General features: G+C 43.3%; 1 protein-coding gene across 1 annotated transcript in view; it reads right to left on the bottom strand.

The window, feature by feature from the left end:
* LOC149311412 (dystonin-like) overlaps positions 1-21,312 on the bottom strand; it is a 401,747-nt gene that overhangs the window by 24,269 nt on the left and 356,166 nt on the right. The window contains 8 exon segments of the mRNA XM_089531013.1: positions 327-490; positions 1,718-1,847; positions 9,032-9,220; positions 10,403-10,546; positions 14,989-15,117; positions 16,007-16,201; positions 18,133-18,292; positions 20,298-20,467. Of these exon segments, the coding sequence (XP_089387139.1) occupies positions 327-490; positions 1,718-1,847; positions 9,032-9,220; positions 10,403-10,546; positions 14,989-15,117; positions 16,007-16,201; positions 18,133-18,292; positions 20,298-20,467 (1,281 nt within the window).

Raw genomic sequence — 21,312 nt, 5'->3', positions numbered from 1 at the left:
TCTAACCATGGATGGCTGCGCTTGGTGCGGGCGCACTATATTGACAACAGTGGTTCTCTTTGCATGGTAAAGGAACAGGTGGTTGGGGACATTCCTCCAGCACATAGCGAGCATTATGTGCTGTTCATTGTTTGCTCATGTCTGCTGATACAATTTTTCTTCCTCAAAAACACAGAGAGTTCCATAGGCAGGGCTCTGTGATAGAGCACTGGTATGCACTATTTCCATGGTGAATGGAAAAGTAATCCACCTGCTGATCTGTCACTCAAAAAGAAGAACCAAGAGTTAGTTATAAGGTACATAGTTACTGCTGACTGTTTACTGACCTCTTCTAATCGGTCTAAAGCATCATTAAGCTTCCTTCGTCTCTCCAGGGCCAGAAGCCAGACTTGCTGCCATTTGCTGACTAAGAGGTTTACCCGTGGATTCTTGGTTTCAATCTGGGCCTGTGCACCTGAAGGATAAATGCTTGGTGTTGGAGAACGTTTTCCTATGAAAATAAGGTGGATGTGAAGAGATAATTAATTCTGCTGTCTTCTGCTTTTCAGGACATTTCAAAGTAAGGATAATACAATATGCTTAATGGTTTCATAAGCTACTGTGGTCTGTGAACGGATGGTATAAATCTCAGTTTTTCCAAGCCCTGCCATACGTTGAGAACAATAAAATAGTTTTTTGCCCCATAGTTTCAAAATACTTGGGAACTCCCCCCTCCCCATAATGATGGGAAACTATGCAGCTTTCCTATGAAAGCTGTGCATAACTGTAGGTTTCTGGCAGCTACACAGCTTCTCCTGAGAACTGTGCAGAGTTTGGTATGGAAAGAACTGTTTTCAGTTAGCCACATGTGTTTTTAGTTCATGATTGCTGGGTTTTTTATGTAGTAAACAGCAAATCTGTACAACAAAAATGCTGCACAGAAACAGGAATAATGCACAACAAAACCATGTGCCTACTTCTTGGCAAATCTGTTGGATTTTGAATAACATTTTTGTTATGCAACATAAAACATTGCTGTTTTCTATATAAAAAAACAGCAATGTTCCACAAACAAAGTTGCACAAGAAAAATGTGCAAAATCTGGGACAACAAAACCATGTGTGGCTTCAGTTTTAGTTGCCCAAGTTTCTTTTCTGGCTGCATAACATTTGGATTGTGCAAGTTTTAAACAGGCAAAGGCTGCAGCCACAATTTCAAATGCTTTGTCATATCGTCTGTATGGGGTGGGGGTGGGGGTATAATGTCCAATTTAGTTTTGCATTTTCTGTATTTCCCCCCCAAATATATAACAAAAAACAATGTAAGCATGTGAAGGGTTTTCCCCCTCAGGAAGCTATGCAGTACACAGTACAAAGGATTGTAGGATTTCACTGTGCACACCTGCACAATTTCTCAAAAACTAAGTTGTTCTGAGAACAAAAAAAGTGTTCCATATGAGTTTTTCACGGTGTTGGGAACTTCAAATTCTACCCCAGTCAGGAAACTGACAAATTTCCATTCCATTCCTACTTCTGTGAATAAGGAGGAAGAGACTGGCATGAGTACTGTGTATCCAGGTACCATAGCTCAGGAAAGTAGATTGGGTCTTAGGGCCACAAGCTGCTGATTTCCAGTAAATCCTCCTTACTTCTTAAATGACAGAAGGAAAGGGGGTTAAACAATCCGTCAGTAACTGTATGCAATGTTCCCCATTCTCCTTGACAAGATAATTACTTACTTCCTCCTCTCCCTTTATCCAACACAGGAATATGAGACTGGATTGGACCAGATTCAGCTGTTTTCCTTTTATGTGTCTTAGTAACCTTATCCACATCAGGCTGTTTTCTGGTCATTTCCTCCATAAATGTCTGGAATTAAATAGAGGTTGCTTTGACTAACAGTGCATAATAATAATTAGTGATATACACATGGAAACAATGGAAAGCACACAAAACCCAGGCTTCGTACACAGCCTTTCTCCTAATATGTGCATCAGTATCTGTGTGAGATGGACAGGTTGCTTACCTGTAACAGTATTTCTTCGAGTGGTCATCTGCGAATACATACAAATGGGTTTTACTGCGCCTGCGCAGTGCTGCTCGGAACTTCTAGAATCTCTGGGCAAAGTACACTTTGCAACTTAAAGGCAACTTTTTGGCGGTAACTCCGCCCACCCTTTATAAGGCCCCTGCCTTCCCGCTCTTTCCCCAGTTCCAACTTTTTCCGCTGTGTAAGCGAAGAATGAGCCAATCAAGAGCAGGACACTGAGGGGAGGATGGGCGGGATTTGTATGTATTCGCAGATGACCACTCGAAGAAATACTGTTACAGGTAAGCAACCTGTCCCTTCTTCTTCGTGGTCTCTGCGAATCATACAAATGGGTTTAGACTGACAAGCTTAGGTAAGCGGCGGAGGGAGTGTCCGGATAGCAAGTGAAGTGAACCAATGTTGTTTATTATTAACAATAAACTTGTCAAAAACCACCCCCACTGTCAGTCATTTGTACTTTAACCATAGGTATGACAGAAGGAGATGCAACTCCTGTAAGCAATAACCCAATCATGTATGCAGTGGTTTGGCATAAAGAAATGGCATGAACACAGTTTGAACATGCAGTGGTTTAGCATAAAGAAATGGCATGAACACAGTTTGAGCACGTTCTGGGCACCACATCCACACAACATGGATAAATACTAATCAATGGAACCCAGAAATTAACACAGCTCTACCAAAAGCTGCATCCCGTCTGGGCCTTGTATCCAGTCTGTAATGTTTAATAAATGTCATAGGCTGGGACCAGACAGCAGCCTTGCAAACATCCTCCAAAGGGACCCCAGACAGAAAAGCAGAGGATGCTGCAACCGCCCTTGTTGCATGCGACCGTACCCTGGTAGGGAGAGATCTACCCAAAAGTTCATAACAGAGGTGAATGGTCGCGGCCACCCATTTGGAAAACCTCTGCGGTGACACCGGTAGACCCTTTTTCGGTTCCAAGTAACATTGGAATAGTCTCTCGGACCGACTCGAAACCGACGTTCTGTCCAAGTAGAAGGCCAGAGCCCTCCTAATGTCTAAGGTATGCAAAGTCCGTTCGACCTCAGTGGTCGGGTTCGAGGCCAGGGTAGGTAGAACAATATCCTGACACATATGGAAGGTCGATACCACCTTAGGCAAGAAGGTGATATCGGTACGGAGAACCACCTTGTCCTTATGAAACCTCAAATAGGGCTGGTCTCTCCGCAAGGCACAAAGTTCGCCCGCACGGCGGGCAGAGGTAATGGCCACTAGGAAAGCAGTTTTCCAAGTCAATAGTCTCAAGTCCGTAGTGGCCATGGGTTCAAAGGGCTTGGATTGTAAAACTGATAAGACAGCGTCCAGATTCCAAGCCGGGGTTGGTACTGACACCGACGGGTATAGGTTAGCACAACCCTTAAGGAAAGCCTTGACCAAAGGGTCCCTGAAAAAAGAAGGTTTGTTTGCAAACTGAAAATGGGAGCAAATGGCCGAAAGATAGCACTTAACGGAGGTGAGGGTAAGGCCCTCCTGCAATAGTGCCATCAGAAACTGCAACACCACCGGGGTGAAGATCTGGTCCGGACCGATGTCCCTGTCGGACAGGAACCTGGAAAACATCCTCCATTTGGAAGCATAGGACCTTTGGGTGGAGGGTTTATGGGCAGCCTGGATCACCGTCCGTACCGAGTCAGGTAGCGATGCTAGGGACGGAGCCTCCACGCTACCAGGGGCAAACTGTCGATGTCGGGATGGCGAACCTGGCCGTTCTGGATCGTCAGCAGGTCCGGACGAGGATCGATCCGAAGAAACGTCTCTCCTGAAAGGTGCAGGAGGGATGGGAACCACGTCTGTCTGGGCCACCATGGGGTGATGAGGATCGCATTCGATCGGTCCGATGTCATCTTGGACACCACTCGGACAATTAACGGGAACGGAGGGAAGGCATACAGCAGGCATCCGGTCCAATCGAAACCGAACGCGTCTCCGAGGGATCCTTCGCAACGCGTTCTGGAACAGAACTGGGGACAGTGAGTGTTGGACCCGGTTGCAAAAAGGTCGATTTGGGGAGTCCCCCATCGCCGAAATATCTGTGCTATTGAGTCCGGGTGTAATCTCCATTCGTGGGATACAGACGTCTCCCTGCTGAGTCTGTCTGCCAGGTCGTTGTCCTCCCCTGGGAGGTGAATGGCATGGAGGTGGATTCCCCTCGGAATGCACCAGTCCCATATTCGCATTGTGATGTCGAGTAGGGTTAGGGACTTGGTACCTCCTTGTTTGTTTATGTAGAACAGCACCGTCGTGTTGTCTGTCCTGAGAAGTACCACCTTGTCTCTCAACACCGACTCGAATGCCCTCAATGATTTCTCCACCGCGAGCATCTCGAGGGCATTGATGTGGAGTTGTTGTTCGGTCGGCGACCACTTTCCTTTGACCACCAACTCGAGGAGGTGGGCGCCCCAGCCGTCCAGGGATGCATCTGTAGTGAGTGTCAACTGTGGCTGGGGCGGGACGAAAGGTAATCCGACGCAGACGTTTTCAGGTTTGAGCCACCACTGTAGGGAGGAAGCAACTGGCCTCGGGACGGTGAGCCACTTGAGCGGAGCATCCACCACCGGGTCGAAGACAGACAGGAACCATCTTTGAAGTGGATGTAGCCGAAGCCTTGACCACGGTGTCACAAAGGTCGTAGAGGCCATGTGGCCCAGTGCCACCTGGACCTCCCTGGCCCTCACCCTTCTGAATCTGAGGAACGGCTGGAGGGCGACGGATAGGGCCTGGAAGCGGTCCCGAGGGAGTGATGCTGTGCAAGAGTCTGAGTCCAGGAGAGCTCCGATGAACCTGACCTGTTTTGTCGGGGTCAGGTGCGATTTGTCGAGGTTGATCACCAACCCAAGAGACTGGAGGAGTGTGAGTGTGAAATTGATGGACCGGAGGAGTTCCTCTTGTGACGGAGCCGCCAGGAGCCAATCGTCCAAGTAGGGGAACACCCTGAATCCCTTCTGGTGAAGGTAAGACACCACTGAAGCCAGGCACTTGGTAAAAATTCTTGGGGCCGTCGCCAGACCGAAGGGCAGGACGTTGTAGTGATAAGCGTCGGAGCCGACGGCGAAGGCGAGGAATCTCCTATGTGGAAATATGCGTCCTTGAGATCGATCGTCGCGAACCAGAGGCCCTGGTGGAGAAGAGGTAAGATGGAAGGTAAGGTCACCATACGGAAACGTTTGTACTGGAGGAAGAGGTTGAGCCTCATTAAGTCTAGTATGGGCCGAACTCCCCCATCCGGTTTCGGCACTATAAAGTATCTGGAGAAAAAGGCTTTTGGCCATCGAATCCGGTCTAGGGGGGAAATTGCACCCTTTTGGAGTAAGGTGCGCACTTCGTCGAGAAGGGTGTCCGAGGGTGGGGTAGGGAGGAAGGTCCCCGTGGGGGGAACGTCCTGAAACTCTAGGGCATAACCCCTACGGACGATGGTAAGCGCCCAAGAGTCAGTTGTTATCGAGGCCCAGGTGTTAGCAAAGGGCCTCAGTCTGTCCAAAAAGCAGGGAGCAACGAAGTGCGCGGTTTCACTTCAGGAGGCTTTTTTGGCCTGGTCGGTTCCCTGTCGGTGCTGTTTTCGATACCGGCCCGGGGGGCCCCGCCTGCCAGATGAGGATGAAGATTGAGACGGGTATCTAGGGCGTTGGGAGCCCTGATGTTGACCTTGTCGGTCCTGCTGAAAGGGTCTGAATTGTTGGCCCTGAGGTTGCCATTGGTGTCTCTTGCGATACTGAGGGGTGGACGACGAGGACATACCGTGCTTTTTGGCGGCCGCCTTAAGCTTGAATTTCCTGTTGAGACGATCGTCTGTCTCGGTATGGAACAAGCCAGACCCATCTAAAGGCATGTCCTCAATTGCCGTCTTTACTCCAGGTGTCAGATCGGTCCCGCGGAGCCAGGCGTGGCGTCGGAGGGCCAAGGAAGCTGACATCGCCCTGCCTGCACACTCGGCCACGTTTCGTGAGGCCGTGATTAACCAGCCCCCTATGGAGTGGGCCTCGTCCCTAATCTCCACGAGTCTCCTTTGGGTGTCATCCGGGACCTCAGGGATTAGGGGGGAGACGTCTTCCATGAGGGCCTGGACGTAGGCTCCCATGCATGCGGTGTAGTTTATAGCTTTCACCGCCAAAGCAGCAGCAGAGTATGCCTTTTTAGCCAGGCCATCTACCTTGCGTGCTTCTCGGTCTATGGGAGATGTGGCCTGTTTGTGGGCGACGTTGAGTTGAGCTCCCTCCACAATAGCCGAATTTTGGCGAGGATGGTTGGAGAGCCAAGGACAGCTTGCTGGGGAAACCCTATACAGGGTCTCAATCTTTCTGGAGGAGCTCGCCAATGAGGTTGGAGCATCCCAGGACCTCTTTATAAGAGTCTCCAAAGACGGGAGGAGTGGAATCGAAGGAGGTGTTGGGACTCGACCATGGACCTGACGCTCCACAGGGTCTCTTGCGGTGTCCTCCGGATACTGCAACTCGATGTCCAGGGCCCTGGACATCTTAATGATGTGTTCATTGAAAGTCCTCAGATCGTCGGTTGGGGAAGCCGGCTCGGGACAGTGCATGTCCTGGGGTAAGTCTTGTGGGGACAAGTCGTCATCCGAGAATTCCTCCGAGGAAGGAACTATGTCCGGCTCCGACTCCGAAACCGAATGGTCACGGGATGGAGGTCTTTCTGGGTGATCCCTGGGCCTAGACTGGCGAGGTGTAGCAGTCACCGTCACTGTAGGTGTAGTATCGGAGGGCCCCGGCTCCGGATCCGACCGTCTCGGTCTGGGAGGTCTTGGGACCGGTGTTTCGGCGACCTGGGGGCAAGTTGCTTGAGCATGACGCTTGGCTTTGAATCTTTTGAAGGCAACCTCCTTGGAAACTGCCACGTAGTAGTTACCAGACTCGGAGTCGTAGAAAAAATCTTCTTCGACCCTCTCCTCCTCTGAGGGAATCTCCAACGGTTGGACTGGCATTGGAGTAGGAGAACAATGTCGAGCTGGGGAGCGATGTCGGTCCGGTGAACGATCGCGACCTTGGGTCCCCACAGGGATGGCAGAGAGGTCTTCCAAACTCGGGTCCGGTAAAGGAACGTCGTCCCAGTCCGGTGATCGCCTCTTTTTGGCCGGTTTCGACGCCTGGTGGTCGGGCGATCGGTGCCTCTTCGAAGTTGAGGACTTATCACGGTGCTTGGAACCTTTCTTCAGAGAAGAGGAGTCCTGCACCTTGGATGACTTGGGCTTGGGTACCTCAGGAGTCTTGGGCTTCTTCCTCGGCGGCAATGGTGAGTCCGGAGGAAAGAAGGGGTTGACCTGAAGGTCAGTGATGGAGGTCACTCCGGAAGTGGTGCCGGTGGATGAGCCATCGCCCTTTGCGGGAGTGGAGGGAACAGATCTTGAGGTCGAAGCCCTCAGCTCAGCCGGCGCCATGTTGGAATCAGTCCTCGGCCTCATGTCCTTGGACTTCGATTCTTTGTCGGCCCTCTTAGATGTCTTGGGTGGCTTCGAGCCCGAAGTCGCCGGAGGGTCCGACGATTTAGACTTCGAAGATGAAGTCGGATCGACTGGCGGCATCTTGGTTTGCTCCATCAAACCAGAGTCCTCGGTCCCTGACAGTTTGCGAGGGCGCTTGGAGGACTTGTCGGTGGCTCTGGACCGGTCTGGGTCACGGGCCACATGGGAAGCTGAACCTTGAACAGCCAGAGGAGCCGAGGAAGCACTCGCTGGGCTGTCCTGAGTCACAGGAGCCGCCCCAGAAGCGGAGGCCGACGGAGCCGAGGCCGGTCGTGAATCGTCCCCCCGAACCTTGCCCTGGGCGATAGCTGAGGTAAGTCTGGACTCACGATTTTTCCTCGCTTGTGAAGTCATGGAACGGCAGAGAGGGCATGACTTCACATCATGATCCTTTCCAAGACACAGCAGGCAGGATGAGTGTGGGTCTTGTACTGGGACCTTGCCCCCGCAAACGTCGCACTTCTTGAACGGAGGCGACATCAGGAACCAAAGCGAACAGATCCGAAGGGAAGAGCAAAGCGTAATCCAAAAACAGTCCGTAGGTCAAGCGAAGGAGAAGTCAGCAAAGTCGAAAAAACAGTCCAAATTGAAGCCAGAGATCCAAAACGAGAGAGATAGAGAGCGAAGTTCCAATAGCACCAACGCGGCGGAAAAAAGGAACTGGGGAAAGAGCGGGAAGGCAGGGGCCTTATAAAGGGTGGGCGGAGTTACCGCCAAAAAGTTGCCTTTAAGTTGCAAAGTGTACTTTGCCCAGAGATTCTAGAAGTTCCGAGCAGCACTGCGCAGGCGCAGTAAAACCCATTTGTATGATTCGCAGAGACCACGAAGAAGAAACATGGTTATCTTGACAATGCAAGCAGAAGCTTCCTGATCCACATATTTATGTTAAAAATGAATATCTTTGGATTTCATTACTCAAATGGTACAAAGTTAATACTGTCTGCAAAAGATATATTAGTCTCATGTCACAAAGCATCATGGTGAAATCTGCCTAATATATTGACTTATCAACAAGAGAGATTCTCATTTTCTTCTGTTAAAAGAGAATACATGCTCTGAGAACTACTCTAAGGGGCAATGTAAAATGTAATGTGCTAAACAGATGTTTGTACTGTCTTAATCTCTAGTGTATTCATTTTGTTTGTTTGTTTATTGTCTGGTGTCTATTCTCTAAGGCAACAAACAATTCTACTGTTAAAATGTGCACTGGTTTGCAGTCTGCAAAAATGGATTTTTTTTTTTAAATACTGTATAGCTATAAATTCATTTCAAAGGACAGGCTGCTCTCCTTTGCTTTTGTCATTCTTAGTTTTGACTGAAGCAATGGAACAATATACTACAGAAATATAAAATTATAGACTCCATGAACTAAAACTCATGTGAACAGTGCAGGATTTTAAATATTATCTTTAACTATTTGCTCTGCTTGAATTCCTAAAACATTCACAGGTTGAAAATATTAAACTTGACTGTTGAGAGGCTATGACATATCCAGGATTCCCTTACCTGATGCTCAGCTATGAGTGCTTTGACATCATCAATCTCCTGAGGAATGGCCTCCTTATCTTTTTCAGTGAGAGTTGTCTCTGCCCACTGCAGCCAGGACAATAATGCTTCTAACAACTCCTGATTAGCGATAAGTGCAGCCAAGGCTCCTGCCAATCTCTGCTGATGTTGCTTTGCCCATGCTAATACCTTGAAATGAAAAACAGTACACTACAATTTCCACATCACCCAAAGCTTTTGCATTCCATTGCCTTCCTGTAACCAAATTTGGCTTCATTATCAAATGGGTGACAAGCAACTACATTGCTAAACTATACAATACGTACTCCAGAAAAGGAAGTAAGAAAACCAACAGAAAAGTCATTGACCCATAATCAATGCTAATTTCAACTAGAGTAGACCCACTCAATTAACAGGCTTTACATAATTGCTGACTTAACATTCACCTATTGAGTTAATGTGTTTATTCTGGTTGGATCTAGCAATAACATTTAGGCTTTTGCCTTTTGACTGCAAGTCAAAAGTGTTGTATATCACTGTTGCATTGGTGTATTTAATATGCACTTATTATTTTTTTGGAGTTTTTAGTTAATGACTCTTGGTTATGGTGTACACATTAGGCCTTTCCATCAAGGCATCTCTCATAATTCTGTGCTTAAATATGGTGCACATCACTTATTTCTATATGCCATTATTATTAATGTCCAATTATACTAGATGGAATCAAATAAGGATTTGCCAAAGGATATGATGACCAAGAATTGCTGATGCTACATCTTGAAGACTATAAACACAGCATACTTTCTAGGAAACTTTCCCAACTGTCATTTGGATGTGTATATTTTCTGAGGCACAGATGAATGTTCTTTTCCCAATATTTCATAAAATGTTTTAAGAGACAGGTATGTACATCCTCATCTTAAAATGTTAACAACCAAAACAACCATATTATCAGTTACATGTCCCCCCCCAATTAGCCAATATGTTTGCACTAAAACTCTTTTCTAAAAAAGAACTCATCAGTTAGTACGTAACAGTTATTCCTTACTGGTGACAGAGTTCTTTGTCATAATATTACTACACTCTTTAAAAAATATTTTCAAATGCCTCTTTAGTTGAGAGAACAAGAAACTGTCCTTGACCATCAACTGACATGGAACATGATTTATTTCCCTCTCCTTTCCCATAACCATAAGTATGAAAAAGGAGTAAAAAAGAAAGAAAAGAAGAAACAGTATGGGTATGTTAAACATTTTGCTCTATACAGCTGGATAATTTCCTCACAGCATAACAGCCTTGCTAATTGCCATTCATGTCCCAAGCTGTCAAAAATTGATTATTACCACAGAGAACTGCTTGAGTTAGACTGACCTCTTCAAACCTTGCTCGGATTATTGTTATCCAGTGCTTAATGGTAGTGATGGAGTCTGGGTGGCAGATAGCCAGGATGGTTTCTCCCATACCTGTGGCTTTATTTAGCTCAGCCTTTTTTTCTTCCAGTTTCTTCATGAATTCCTAAGGTAGAAACAGTAATTTCAGTTAGGCACTGGCAAAGGTTCAAAGGGAAAATTCATAGAACTTCAGACTTGGCTGGGTAAGTCAGAGAGAAAAAATGCCTACAATCAATCATTCATTGCCTAAGCAGACTGAATCACAGGGAATCGTAGGGAAGGAGCAAAAATAAAGCAACAGAGTTTAGAAGAAAAGTAGGCATTTTTAAAATCAAGAAAATGACTGCATACTGAGGAAAAATGTATGTTAGAGCAGGGTACATGAACTGTGGCCCAGGGATTGCATGTGGACATTGGCTGCCCACTGTGGCCAGACAATGTCCCAACCAGGTTTCCAAGACACTACAGATTGGGGAACAGGGAAATTACATCTTCAGCACTCTCCCAATCATGGACCATGTTGAGGACAGGAAGCTGGAGAGACTCCTCAGGATCCTACCACAACTGCTTGTCTCAAGGTGCCCCATGACAGGAGGAGTGTTGCAGATTCATTTCCTAGTGCCCTAATCTCCAGCTCCTTGGAAGCCCTTTGGTTGGTGTTACCTGGCTGAAAAGGTAGGGTTTGGGGATCATAAAATAAATTGATAAATTGATAAAAATCAATACGTTGATAAAAAAATTATAAAACATGACTCCCAAAAGTTACAAGATCATAAGATCCAGCAACATCGGGGACTGCCTGAAGGAAGAGGCCCCTCCCTCCTTAACTGTCATCTCGGCCTCAGAGGGAGCGATCAGGCAGATCCAGCAACATTGGGGACTGCCTGAAGGAAGAGGCCCCTCCCTCCTTTGTCACCTTGTATTTGTATTGTATTCAATTTTTACTGTACACCGCTATGATCATTGCGGAATAGCGGTCTATAAATAAAACGTATTATTATTATTATTATTATTATTATTATTATTATTATTATTATTATGATCTCATAACTGCTGAACAGAATGCCAGCTGTAAATTCTAACACAGAAGAAATGTTTCTTCTTCTTTGTATTACAACTCTCACAATTTGTAGCCAATATGACAGGAGACATAAAGGCTGCAAGATTCAAGGAGTTTTAGTCCCCAAAAGTAACTTTTCCAAGTTCTGCTCTTTAAATATTGACGTGTTTTTACATATAGCGGTGTCTGTATGTGTTTATCTAGATACTTGCAGGTCAGGGTGGGTTTTTTATTTTTATTTTTTACAAATAATGGTAGTAAAACAATACCTCACAAAAGCAGGGCAAGAAATTTAAAATGCTGCTACAGAAGAAGATAAAGTTGTTCTTATCCATTTTTTTCACAAGAAAGAAAAGGCAGTGCTACTCTGACATTATGTGATAAATTTGGAATGAGATAAAAATATCTTTGAAGACTTTCCAAACTATAAATTGTGTCAGAATGCATTTTATTACACAGCTTCTCCAGTTTATAATTCTTTCAAAAAGATTGTTTACATTTTAGAAATGACTGTTATAGATTTTTTGTGCAAATGTTTAGGGTTTGGCTTTTTTCAGGATGGGGAATGGCATGTCTCTGTGTGTGCACTAGTATATACATGTGCGTTTGACTTGTATTTGATGAGAGAGAAGCCAAAGAAGCCAGTTCCTAAGAATTGAAAGTAAAAAGATGCAATCCCATCATCCGTACCAATATAACTTCTGGCAACCACACCATGATGTCACTGTGTACAGTAACAAAGACACGAAGAATAGCTGGGGAGGGGAGTGGCGATACAAGAAGAGCGACACAAAAACTGGCTAGCTCATACTGTTACAAAATCAGAGGGACATGGGAACCTAATATGAAAAATCCAACTGGGTTGTTTCCAGAATTTGTTTCATGTGCACGGAAGGACTCATGGAATACTACCACTGGCAAACTGAAGAAAGTGGCAACCTTCAAAGATTTCTGCCTCAGCCAGTAAATAGCTCCCCATCTCCTCTAGAGGGTTGGATGGCTTTTGGAACACAGGTATTAGGAGCCATAGGAATTGGTAAAACTGCCTTCAACTTATCTCCAATTCTACTGGTGTGAGCAATGTGAAGAGAAGCCTTAGAGAATGCTCCCACTAATGGAAAAGAAGCTGGTTCTAACCCAATAAAGCTACAGACAGAACAACATATAAAAACAGAGCCATGATTGCTGAGTAAAGCTGCAACTAACATTTCTGTGGTGTGAGACTGCATGATATGCACTACTGCATTGTGACTTTCCCTACCCACCTCACTTCACTGACAGCAGTTACAGTATCTGTGAACACATAGTTCTGTCCTAAAGTCAGTGTAAACAGCTAATGACCTGTCCCTTCCTGATATCTTGGTTCTCATTCACTCCAGTTATCCCAAGATACAAAGCAACCCAAAGCATCTCTGTCCTCAAAATTTTGGGAAGAAGTTTTATTTACAGTTGTCCCTCGACATTTGCAGCTTTGACACTCACGGTATCAATTATTCATGAGGTCAAGGCCACTGTGCACGCATTCCTCCTCCTCATCCCTCCCAGGCTTTTCCCTTTGGAAGGGAAAAAGCCCAGGAAGGAGAAGCTGGGAAGGGTGTGTGTGTCAATTGTGTCCCTTTCCAGGACAGAGAGCTGCCTCTTTCCCCAAGCAGCTCTATGCCTTGGGAAGGGGTTTGGGGAAAATAATTTCCCACCCTTTTCCAGGATGGAGCAGTGCCTCTTTCTCCATGCAGCTCTCTGCCTTCTTTCTTGCTGTTCCAAGGCTTCAGAGTGCTCCCCAGAGCCCGCCAAACCTTGGAAGGGAAGGAGGGAGCTGCAAATGTGCATTCCCCTACCCTTCCAGCACCCCAAAGAACTTGTTAGAGCTGTTTGAGGCTTCGGAAGGGGGATGGGGCGCACATGCGCGCACTGCTCTCACCCTCCGCTTTATTCACAAATTTGACTTTCATGGGGTTCCTTGTGCCCCTAACCCTGTGACTGTCAAGGGTCGACTGTACCTCATTTTAAATTATATAAAAGTTGAAGACCACATTAGAGATGAATTGATTCAATCGAGGAAGGCACAGCTGGGAGTTTGCAAGACCTTAAGCAAAGCTATCGCTGGCCAATGTTCATGGGGGTTTCTGTTTTATAGGTCCAACACACACTGCAGAAATAATCCAGTCTGAATCCAGTTTAACTGCCCCGTCTCAGTGCTAGATAATCCTGGTGGCATCAGAACCCACTGCAAGAAAATATTTGAAAACTGTGCCATTTTTGAAGACAATTTGCACTTCAAGACTTTTTCTGTGCAAAATCTCACATGGTATTTTTGCACAGTAAACAGCATTTTCAGTACAAAACAAAATCTGCACAGACATCTTGTTTTCTGCACAGAAAATGTTGTTTCCTTTGGGAAAAAAAGAAGCTATATCCTGTGTAAAACATCCATGTATTAATTCTGAAAACAGTAAGGGGCTGAACAGACCACCCCTTTTAGTGCCGGATTGGGGCTGCGGCAACTACATGCCGTGGCCCCAACCTAGGCTTTCCGTGGTGCAAAAAGGAGCCACAAAAAAGTGGCTCCTTTTTGTGCTGTGGAAAGGGCGTCATAGATGCCAGTGCCACAGCTTTTTGGCGCTCGTTTGGCACTATGTCATCTGGATGTAGTGCCAAGAGTGCCGTGATGCTGCCCGCTGTGTGCTGGGGTGTGTGGCATCACTCCACCCCAATACTGGCCTTAATGGCCAGTCTGTCAAGGATGTTAGTCCTCAAGTATAGTATTTTATATTCAAGAAACAGCATTTTGTGTGCAGAAAATATTACTATACAGAAAATACTGTCTCCTGGTGAATGCTGTTTTTGCACAAAATAACCATGTGCAATTTTTGCATAGAATTTAAGTGCCAAACTGTTAAGATTCTAATCAGCCTTAGGGTGCATTCACACTGTAGAAATAATGCAATTTTACAACACTTTAAGTGCTGTAGCTCCAACTGATTAAATTCTGGGATGTGTAGTTTTACAAAGTTTCTGTCAAAAATGCTGGTGCCTCACAAAACTACAAATTCCAGGATTCCGAAAGATGGAACTACAGGAGTTAAAGTTGTGTTAAACTGTATTATTTCTACAATGCAGATGCACCATAAGATAAGATGGATGGAAATATTCTTTCCAACCATACTAGGATGTGGTCTATGCCAAGACTCCAAGTGGTATGTCGGATTCCACTTAGTCTAATTATTACATCTCTGTGCATATCATTATTGCTATTATGTATTTGGAAGCAATTTAATTTTTAGGTGTTTCTACTCATTCATTTTTTTAGTTGTACATTGAGAACATCACAGTTTACTTTGCTCAAGACATCAATCTACAGAATGGTTCTGCTGCATAAACCCTTATTCTAAGAAAGAAAACTGATTTTCACTGCCAGATACTAATAGGCCACAAACAGCTGAAGCTTAAACCTGTGTTTTTGTAGGTCTAGTGTTTAGAGGCAACATTGTCTTAATTATCTTACTCACCCTATGCTGATCTATTAATGCACGCAGAGCCTCCTCATCATCTGGTAGGACACCATGGAAACGAAGGGCCTGCTCAGCCTCAGCCAGCCATTCCAGCAATACATGGACAACAGAGTGAAATTCCTCAGCCTGTATAAATGAAGGGTGGGGGAGAGATACATGCTCTAAAAGGGATCTGGACAAGAAAAAAACAGTGCTGAATTCCTCCCACGAACAATGAACTTGTGCCCAGACTGGCAGAGCCATTTATCATCTAGCAATGAAGGCATATTAACTTTCCATTAAGGCTGATATACAGCACTTCATGATCAGAACTGTAAAAATGCCATACGCTGCTCTTTAAAAAAATGGAAGAAAGTCCAAGGGCCTTTTGGTAAATGCTTTAAAATATATGATGGATGGATTATGGGAAAGCTGAAGAAGGCCAACTCACCTGCACACTGCTAAATTACAAAAGAGGTACTTTAATCTATCAGGGTAGCTGTGATAATGAACAATCTCAATTACTTCAGGGGGAAAAGTTAACTGATGTTGTGTAGAAATATGAGCTTCTCAGTTGGAAAGCTGGAATTATGGAGTTGTCATTTCTAGTGATAGGTGACATCTTCAATTTATGGGTATCCTGTAATGGTTGTTGGACAAACTGGTTTCATAAATTGCTTCAAAGGAATGTCTGGAATAAGCCAAACTAACTCTAAGCAGTGCAATATGGGCTACTGCAATATATATGCATTCACTTTCACGCAATAACTGGGGATAACAAATGAACAATGCCCATGATGATCCAGCCACATCTGATCCAGCTGTTTTAATAAGAAAAGTGTGTGTCACAGTTATTTCAAGCAGCCACACATATCAATCTATACACAAAGGGAAAATGAAAATGAAATGGAAATAACACAAAGCAGGCCCTTCTTGCCTCCCTTCTTGCTGTGCCATAGTGATACCTTTCAAATACACTAGAAATTCCCATGCAGACAGGCATCTGACTGAATTCAGTACAGCCTGTTTGTTTTACCTGGTGGAGGGCTTGTTCCAATCGTGTTTGTTTCGAGACAGACAGTGCACACACTGTATCCCACCGAGTGCCAAGCTCCTGCATTTGGACTTTTACCCAGGAGGAATCATCACGACTGCCTTCTATCAGTTCACGAGCAGAGCGTTTCAGAGCCTGGACACTGCTTGTTCTCTTCCCCAGTTCTTTCTGGAAGCCCTGAGCAACAAAGGGAAATTGGGCCATTCTGTTGAACAAACTGTATCTTCCTGACTCATGTGCAGCAAAGCTACTGCAAACATGAAGAAAATTCTTCATCATGATTCTTTAGAGAAAGCAAATATAAACTGTACATTATTTTGCTCTGCATTATAATTGCCAACATTTTTGTTTCCAAATTGTTCATTTCATTCAGTGCTTGCTACTCCGCTATTTTTAAATTCTGGCTTAATTCTTAATGAATAGTTAAACATGCATTCTGAGAGAAAATTATCTTAATAGTTTCATGAGAAAATCATGGCATATGTGATGGAAGTGAGTGCATCATCCTCAAGGTTTCAGTGCTCCTTCACTTTCTCTCCAGTGTAGCTGCTAGAAGTTTAGAAGTTTTCCTTTTAATAAATAAATAAATAAATCACAGCTTGCAGTATCATCCAAACCTGACAAACAAAGCTAATTATAACTATGGTTTGTTTGAAACAAATCAATCTCAACCTCTTATGAGGACCTGTGTTTTGTTTCAACAAACTATAATTAATATAAATGATATCCTAGGCTGATTCCACACTGCAGAAATAATCCAGTTTGATACCAGTTTAACTGTCACAGCTCTGGTGCCATAACAAACCACAATTCCCAGAATTCCATAGCAATGAACCATGGCAGTTAACGTGGTATCAAACTGGATTATTTCTGCAGTGCAGATGCAACTTCAGAGTTCAGAGAGAACAATGAATCATGATTAATCTAATCAGAAAGCTTCCAATCTCTTCCTCATGGCAGTCCTGGAGAAGAAAGGAGACAGTCTCTGTACCTGGAAATGAGAAGAATAAAGCTTCATTCCCATAATGATAAACTATGGTTTATTGTAATATCTCAGTGCCTCCTTTAATTTTTAAAAATTCTTCAAACATTGACTAGCGGCTTACAGGGATCTAAAAACTCATACATACTTTGGTAAAGTGACTCCTTATGTTCTTCCTCTGTCCCCAGCCAACTCTTCCCTATGTTCTAAACTCTTTCTTGCCCTATTACACCTTGTTCCAGAGGTTAGTGTATTATCTACACTGAAGAGGTTTATGTGTAAATTTCTCAATTTGTTTCAGCAGATGTTTTCATGTAAAGCTATGATAGATTTCTAATCTCCATCTTTTTAAAAATTGGGACAATCCTTGTGGATGGTAGTACAGTGGACCCTTGTTATACGCTGAGGTTTGGTTCCAAGATCCCTTGTGTATAACTAAATCCATGGATGCTCAGGTCCCATTAAATATAATAGCAAAATGGTGTCCCTTATAAAAAATGGAAAATCAAGGTTTGAGATTTGAAATTTATACTAATTTTGGAACATTTTCAAACCGTGGATGCTTGAATCCGTGTATAAAAAGTGTGTGTATAAGAAGGGCCGACTGTACATATTTGCATTTGAGTTCCTGCATTATGATAAACTGATTAAAGGCGAGGGTTGAGACAAGACAATACAAATACTATTGCCTACAGCTTTAGTGTCTGTGTTTCCGAAATGTATCAGTGCATTTTTAAATCTTCAAGGGTCCAAGTTAAAATGTCCATAAAGCAACAAATTACAAAGTAACATTCATATGATATGTTCTCTGAAGATGCCAGCCTCAGATGCTGGTGAAATGTCAGGAATAAAGTCTTCCAGAACACAGACACATAGCCCAAAAAACCAATAAAAAACCTATTATTATGTTACTTTGTACGTAGATTTAAGGACAAGTTCATTCCTTGTGATTTTTTAAATACCATATTTGAAATGTTTATACCACAATTTCGAGTTTTTAATCTATTAAGTGGGCTCATGAATCTTGGTTAACATTACAAACTGGCCCAGCAGACTTTCAATCAAAACATTTTGATAAGTCTAATTTAAAATAATATGAAAATGACTGTAATTTTGTTGCCATTACTTTGTGATTATCTATTAAATTCATCACTAAATCAATGTCTCCGTGCACAGGCTGATCTTCGGCCAGCTGCGGTTCCACTTTGTAAAGCCAATCTATAAGAGCTTGAAGAGCATCAGTAAATTGTCCAGAAAACAGCAGGGCTTCTTCCAATTTGTTTTGTCTGAAGGAGGAAAATAAAAACAGATGCACATGGTGGAAGAAAAGATATAGTTATAGATATAGACACTTTTAATTTATTCTTATACTCTCATTCATAATGAAATAGCAGTGCCAATAGATAGATAGAACCACAATTTGTTATATGTGTGCTTTTAATCGTTTTTAAATCAATTGTTAAAAGCACACACATAACAAATTGTAGTTTTACTAATATATGGAATAGCAGTACCTCTTTTTAGGCAACAATGGTGGTTTGTGGACAATTGGTCACTAGTCCATGGTGAGTTTCTAGGAGCAAAAATAAGTGCCAATCTCCCAATCTCAGGCAGTTTAGGAAACAGTACTCTAGCATATGCAAAACAGATCCTGGACTACTAACAAATTTACCATAATTTATCCAACCCCCACAATTAAAACCATTCTAGAACTATAATCAGAGCTTGGAAAAGTTGCTTTTTTGGACTGCAACTTCCAGAACAACCCAGCAAACATGTCTAGGCAGAATCCCCTTGGGGAAGTCTAGTAGTTGTAGTCCAAAAAGCAACTTTTCCAGCTCAGAACTTGCAGAGTCCAAGCACTTTTTTTTTACTACAACAGTCACTTGCCACAACGTTCCTGCTGTTACAGGTGTCACCTGTCAGCTTCTCCTTTCTACTGGGAGTTTCCCTGCCCAACCCCAACTGCACAGCTATATATCCCTCCAGTTTGCCAACCCTCCATGCTAGTATATCCTCCTACTGACACTCCCTTCCCTTTTCCAAGGAGGAGGAGTTGAACTTGTTTTTAGAGGCAATGGCCCCTTACAGACAGGCCAAAATAAAGCTGCTTTGGGTCACTTTGGAGCTATGCTGTTTCAATGATGCATGAGTCCTAAGAGGCCGGAAGCCACGCCAAAGCCATGCCCCAGTCCTAAGGACTAGAGCATAGATTTGGTACAACTTCCGGACTCTTAGGACGCATGCATCATTGAAACAGCATAGCTCCAAAGTGACCCGAAGCAGCTTTATTTTGACCTGTCTGTATGGGACCAATAATACTTTGTAAAGAAAACCATACATTTTAGTTTATGTCTGCTTCGGGTCTATCAAGATTAGCTTCAATGGAAAAAACAAATACATAGTATAATATTACACACACATACAAACACAGAGCACAACACCCAGCCCTGTCATTAAATGATTATTCAAATAAATACTGTATATACTCATGTATAAGTCTAAAAAGTTTAGTCAACAAATTCAACCCAAATCTATGAGTTGATTTATCCACGGGTCAATGTAATTACTGTACTTTAATTCTTTTTATAAGAGGAATCATCCCCTGGTGGAAGGCAAGTGTATAATCCGTTTTAGAAGAACTGACCCACCCCCTATTTTCTTATCCATCCAGCCTCTAGCATTAACACAAACAATTATGTCTGCTGGAATTTTTAAAGTTCTTTGGCACTGTTTTCCTTTGCTTCATCCTTTAGATCCTTTGTTATATGCCCCTAAGTTTTACATTCGATTTATCTATGAGTAATATCAAAACCCATAATTTTGGCTCCAGAACCTGCCCTCGACTTACACATGAGATCAACTTATAGTCGAGTATATATGGTATGCACAGGAAGAGGTCCATTCACTTCATAGCTTCCAAGAAGATTCCTCTGAGATAGACCTGTATGCTATCTCAGAGACTTAGGCTGACAAGAGTAGATCTTTGCATCTAGCCACATAAATACACACTGACTTTGCAGATTATTTAAACTATGAATCTCAGGAGAAAGGCAGGATATAAATTAAACAAACAAGCAAACAATAAATAAATAAATAAATAAATAAATCCTTCAAAAGATGTTTGGGTGAACCAAGAGTCAAAGTGGTTCCTTGTAAGACTAGTCTGACCAGGAACATGATGATCCATTAAGGAAAAAGAGATCTGTTGAGAAGGAAAATTGTGCCCTTTCTCCCTAACTACTGGCTTATGGGACATCTTTTACATAGGACTGGGGCTTTTGGTTTTACCTTTCTACAGATTTTCCACAGACTGTATCCCATTTGTCTCTAAGTTCACTCAGCATATCATCCAGCTTCAGATTGTCATCAGCAAGAGTAGTTTTTTCTTTTAAAGAACGTCCACTTCTGTTTGTAGTATCATACACAGAATGTTTGGCTCCAAGAGCTTTTTGGAACTCCTGTGTAAGATGGGAGGAAAAACCCAATATGAATCACATACCACATACAACCTATAGTACTAAACTTAATCTGTGCTATTTGAAACCAACCGGAATAGCTAATATTTTCAAATATTTTGCAAGGAAATCTCACTAAAAAGTGCTGGGATATTTGGATCCCAGAATCTACTGATATTTACTCCTGAACATAACTTGTGACAATGAAATTACTAGGACTCTCTGTTAACTTTCAGTAATTAAAGCACATTACAGAAAAGATATGGTAGAAGGCTCCTGTTCCTCAACTTGAAATGACAGTCCATCAGTTTGAGCTGCCTTCTAGAAAGCAATTATAGCAAATCATTTGCTTTCAAATCCATAACATAATTAGGTCAATTTTTTCTGATAAGCCTAACACTTCTCCTTAACTGACATGCAATATTGCCATGGAAATAGTTATTCTGTTACTTGCCAGTAGCAAAGGAGCATGATTAACTTCAGGATACAACAACAACAAAAACTGTGGATGCTGTGTATCAGTACAGTGTTAATGAATGCATTAGCCTACACTGAGTGTGAAGACTGCAATCAAAACCCTTTTAGTAGCTTTGAGAGATGAATAATATTTAAACATAGTGGTTAAGTTTTATGTTTAGATATTTTGTCAAAGTTAGCTTCACTGGCAAAGAGAATGAGGAATATACAAAATTATGTTGGATCACCAATGCAATAATGAAAACATTTTCTTTTCATTGTGGGAAATCTTGTTCCCCAAAAGAGCCTTTTCTGTCAAAGAGTATTTGATTCAAACCTTCGCTAGAAATTGTTTTGGAGTCACTAATTAGCACAAAGACCCCATGTTTTCT

Source organism: Sceloporus occidentalis, unplaced genomic scaffold, assembly GCF_023333645.1.
Source record: "Sceloporus occidentalis isolate IW3139 unplaced genomic scaffold, rSceOcc1.0.p SCAF_6, whole genome shotgun sequence".
NCBI classification, from domain to species: domain Eukaryota; kingdom Metazoa; phylum Chordata; class Lepidosauria; order Squamata; family Phrynosomatidae; genus Sceloporus; species Sceloporus occidentalis.
Note: the sequence above shows the minus strand (reverse complement) of the source record. Positions and strands in the feature narration are given on the sequence as shown.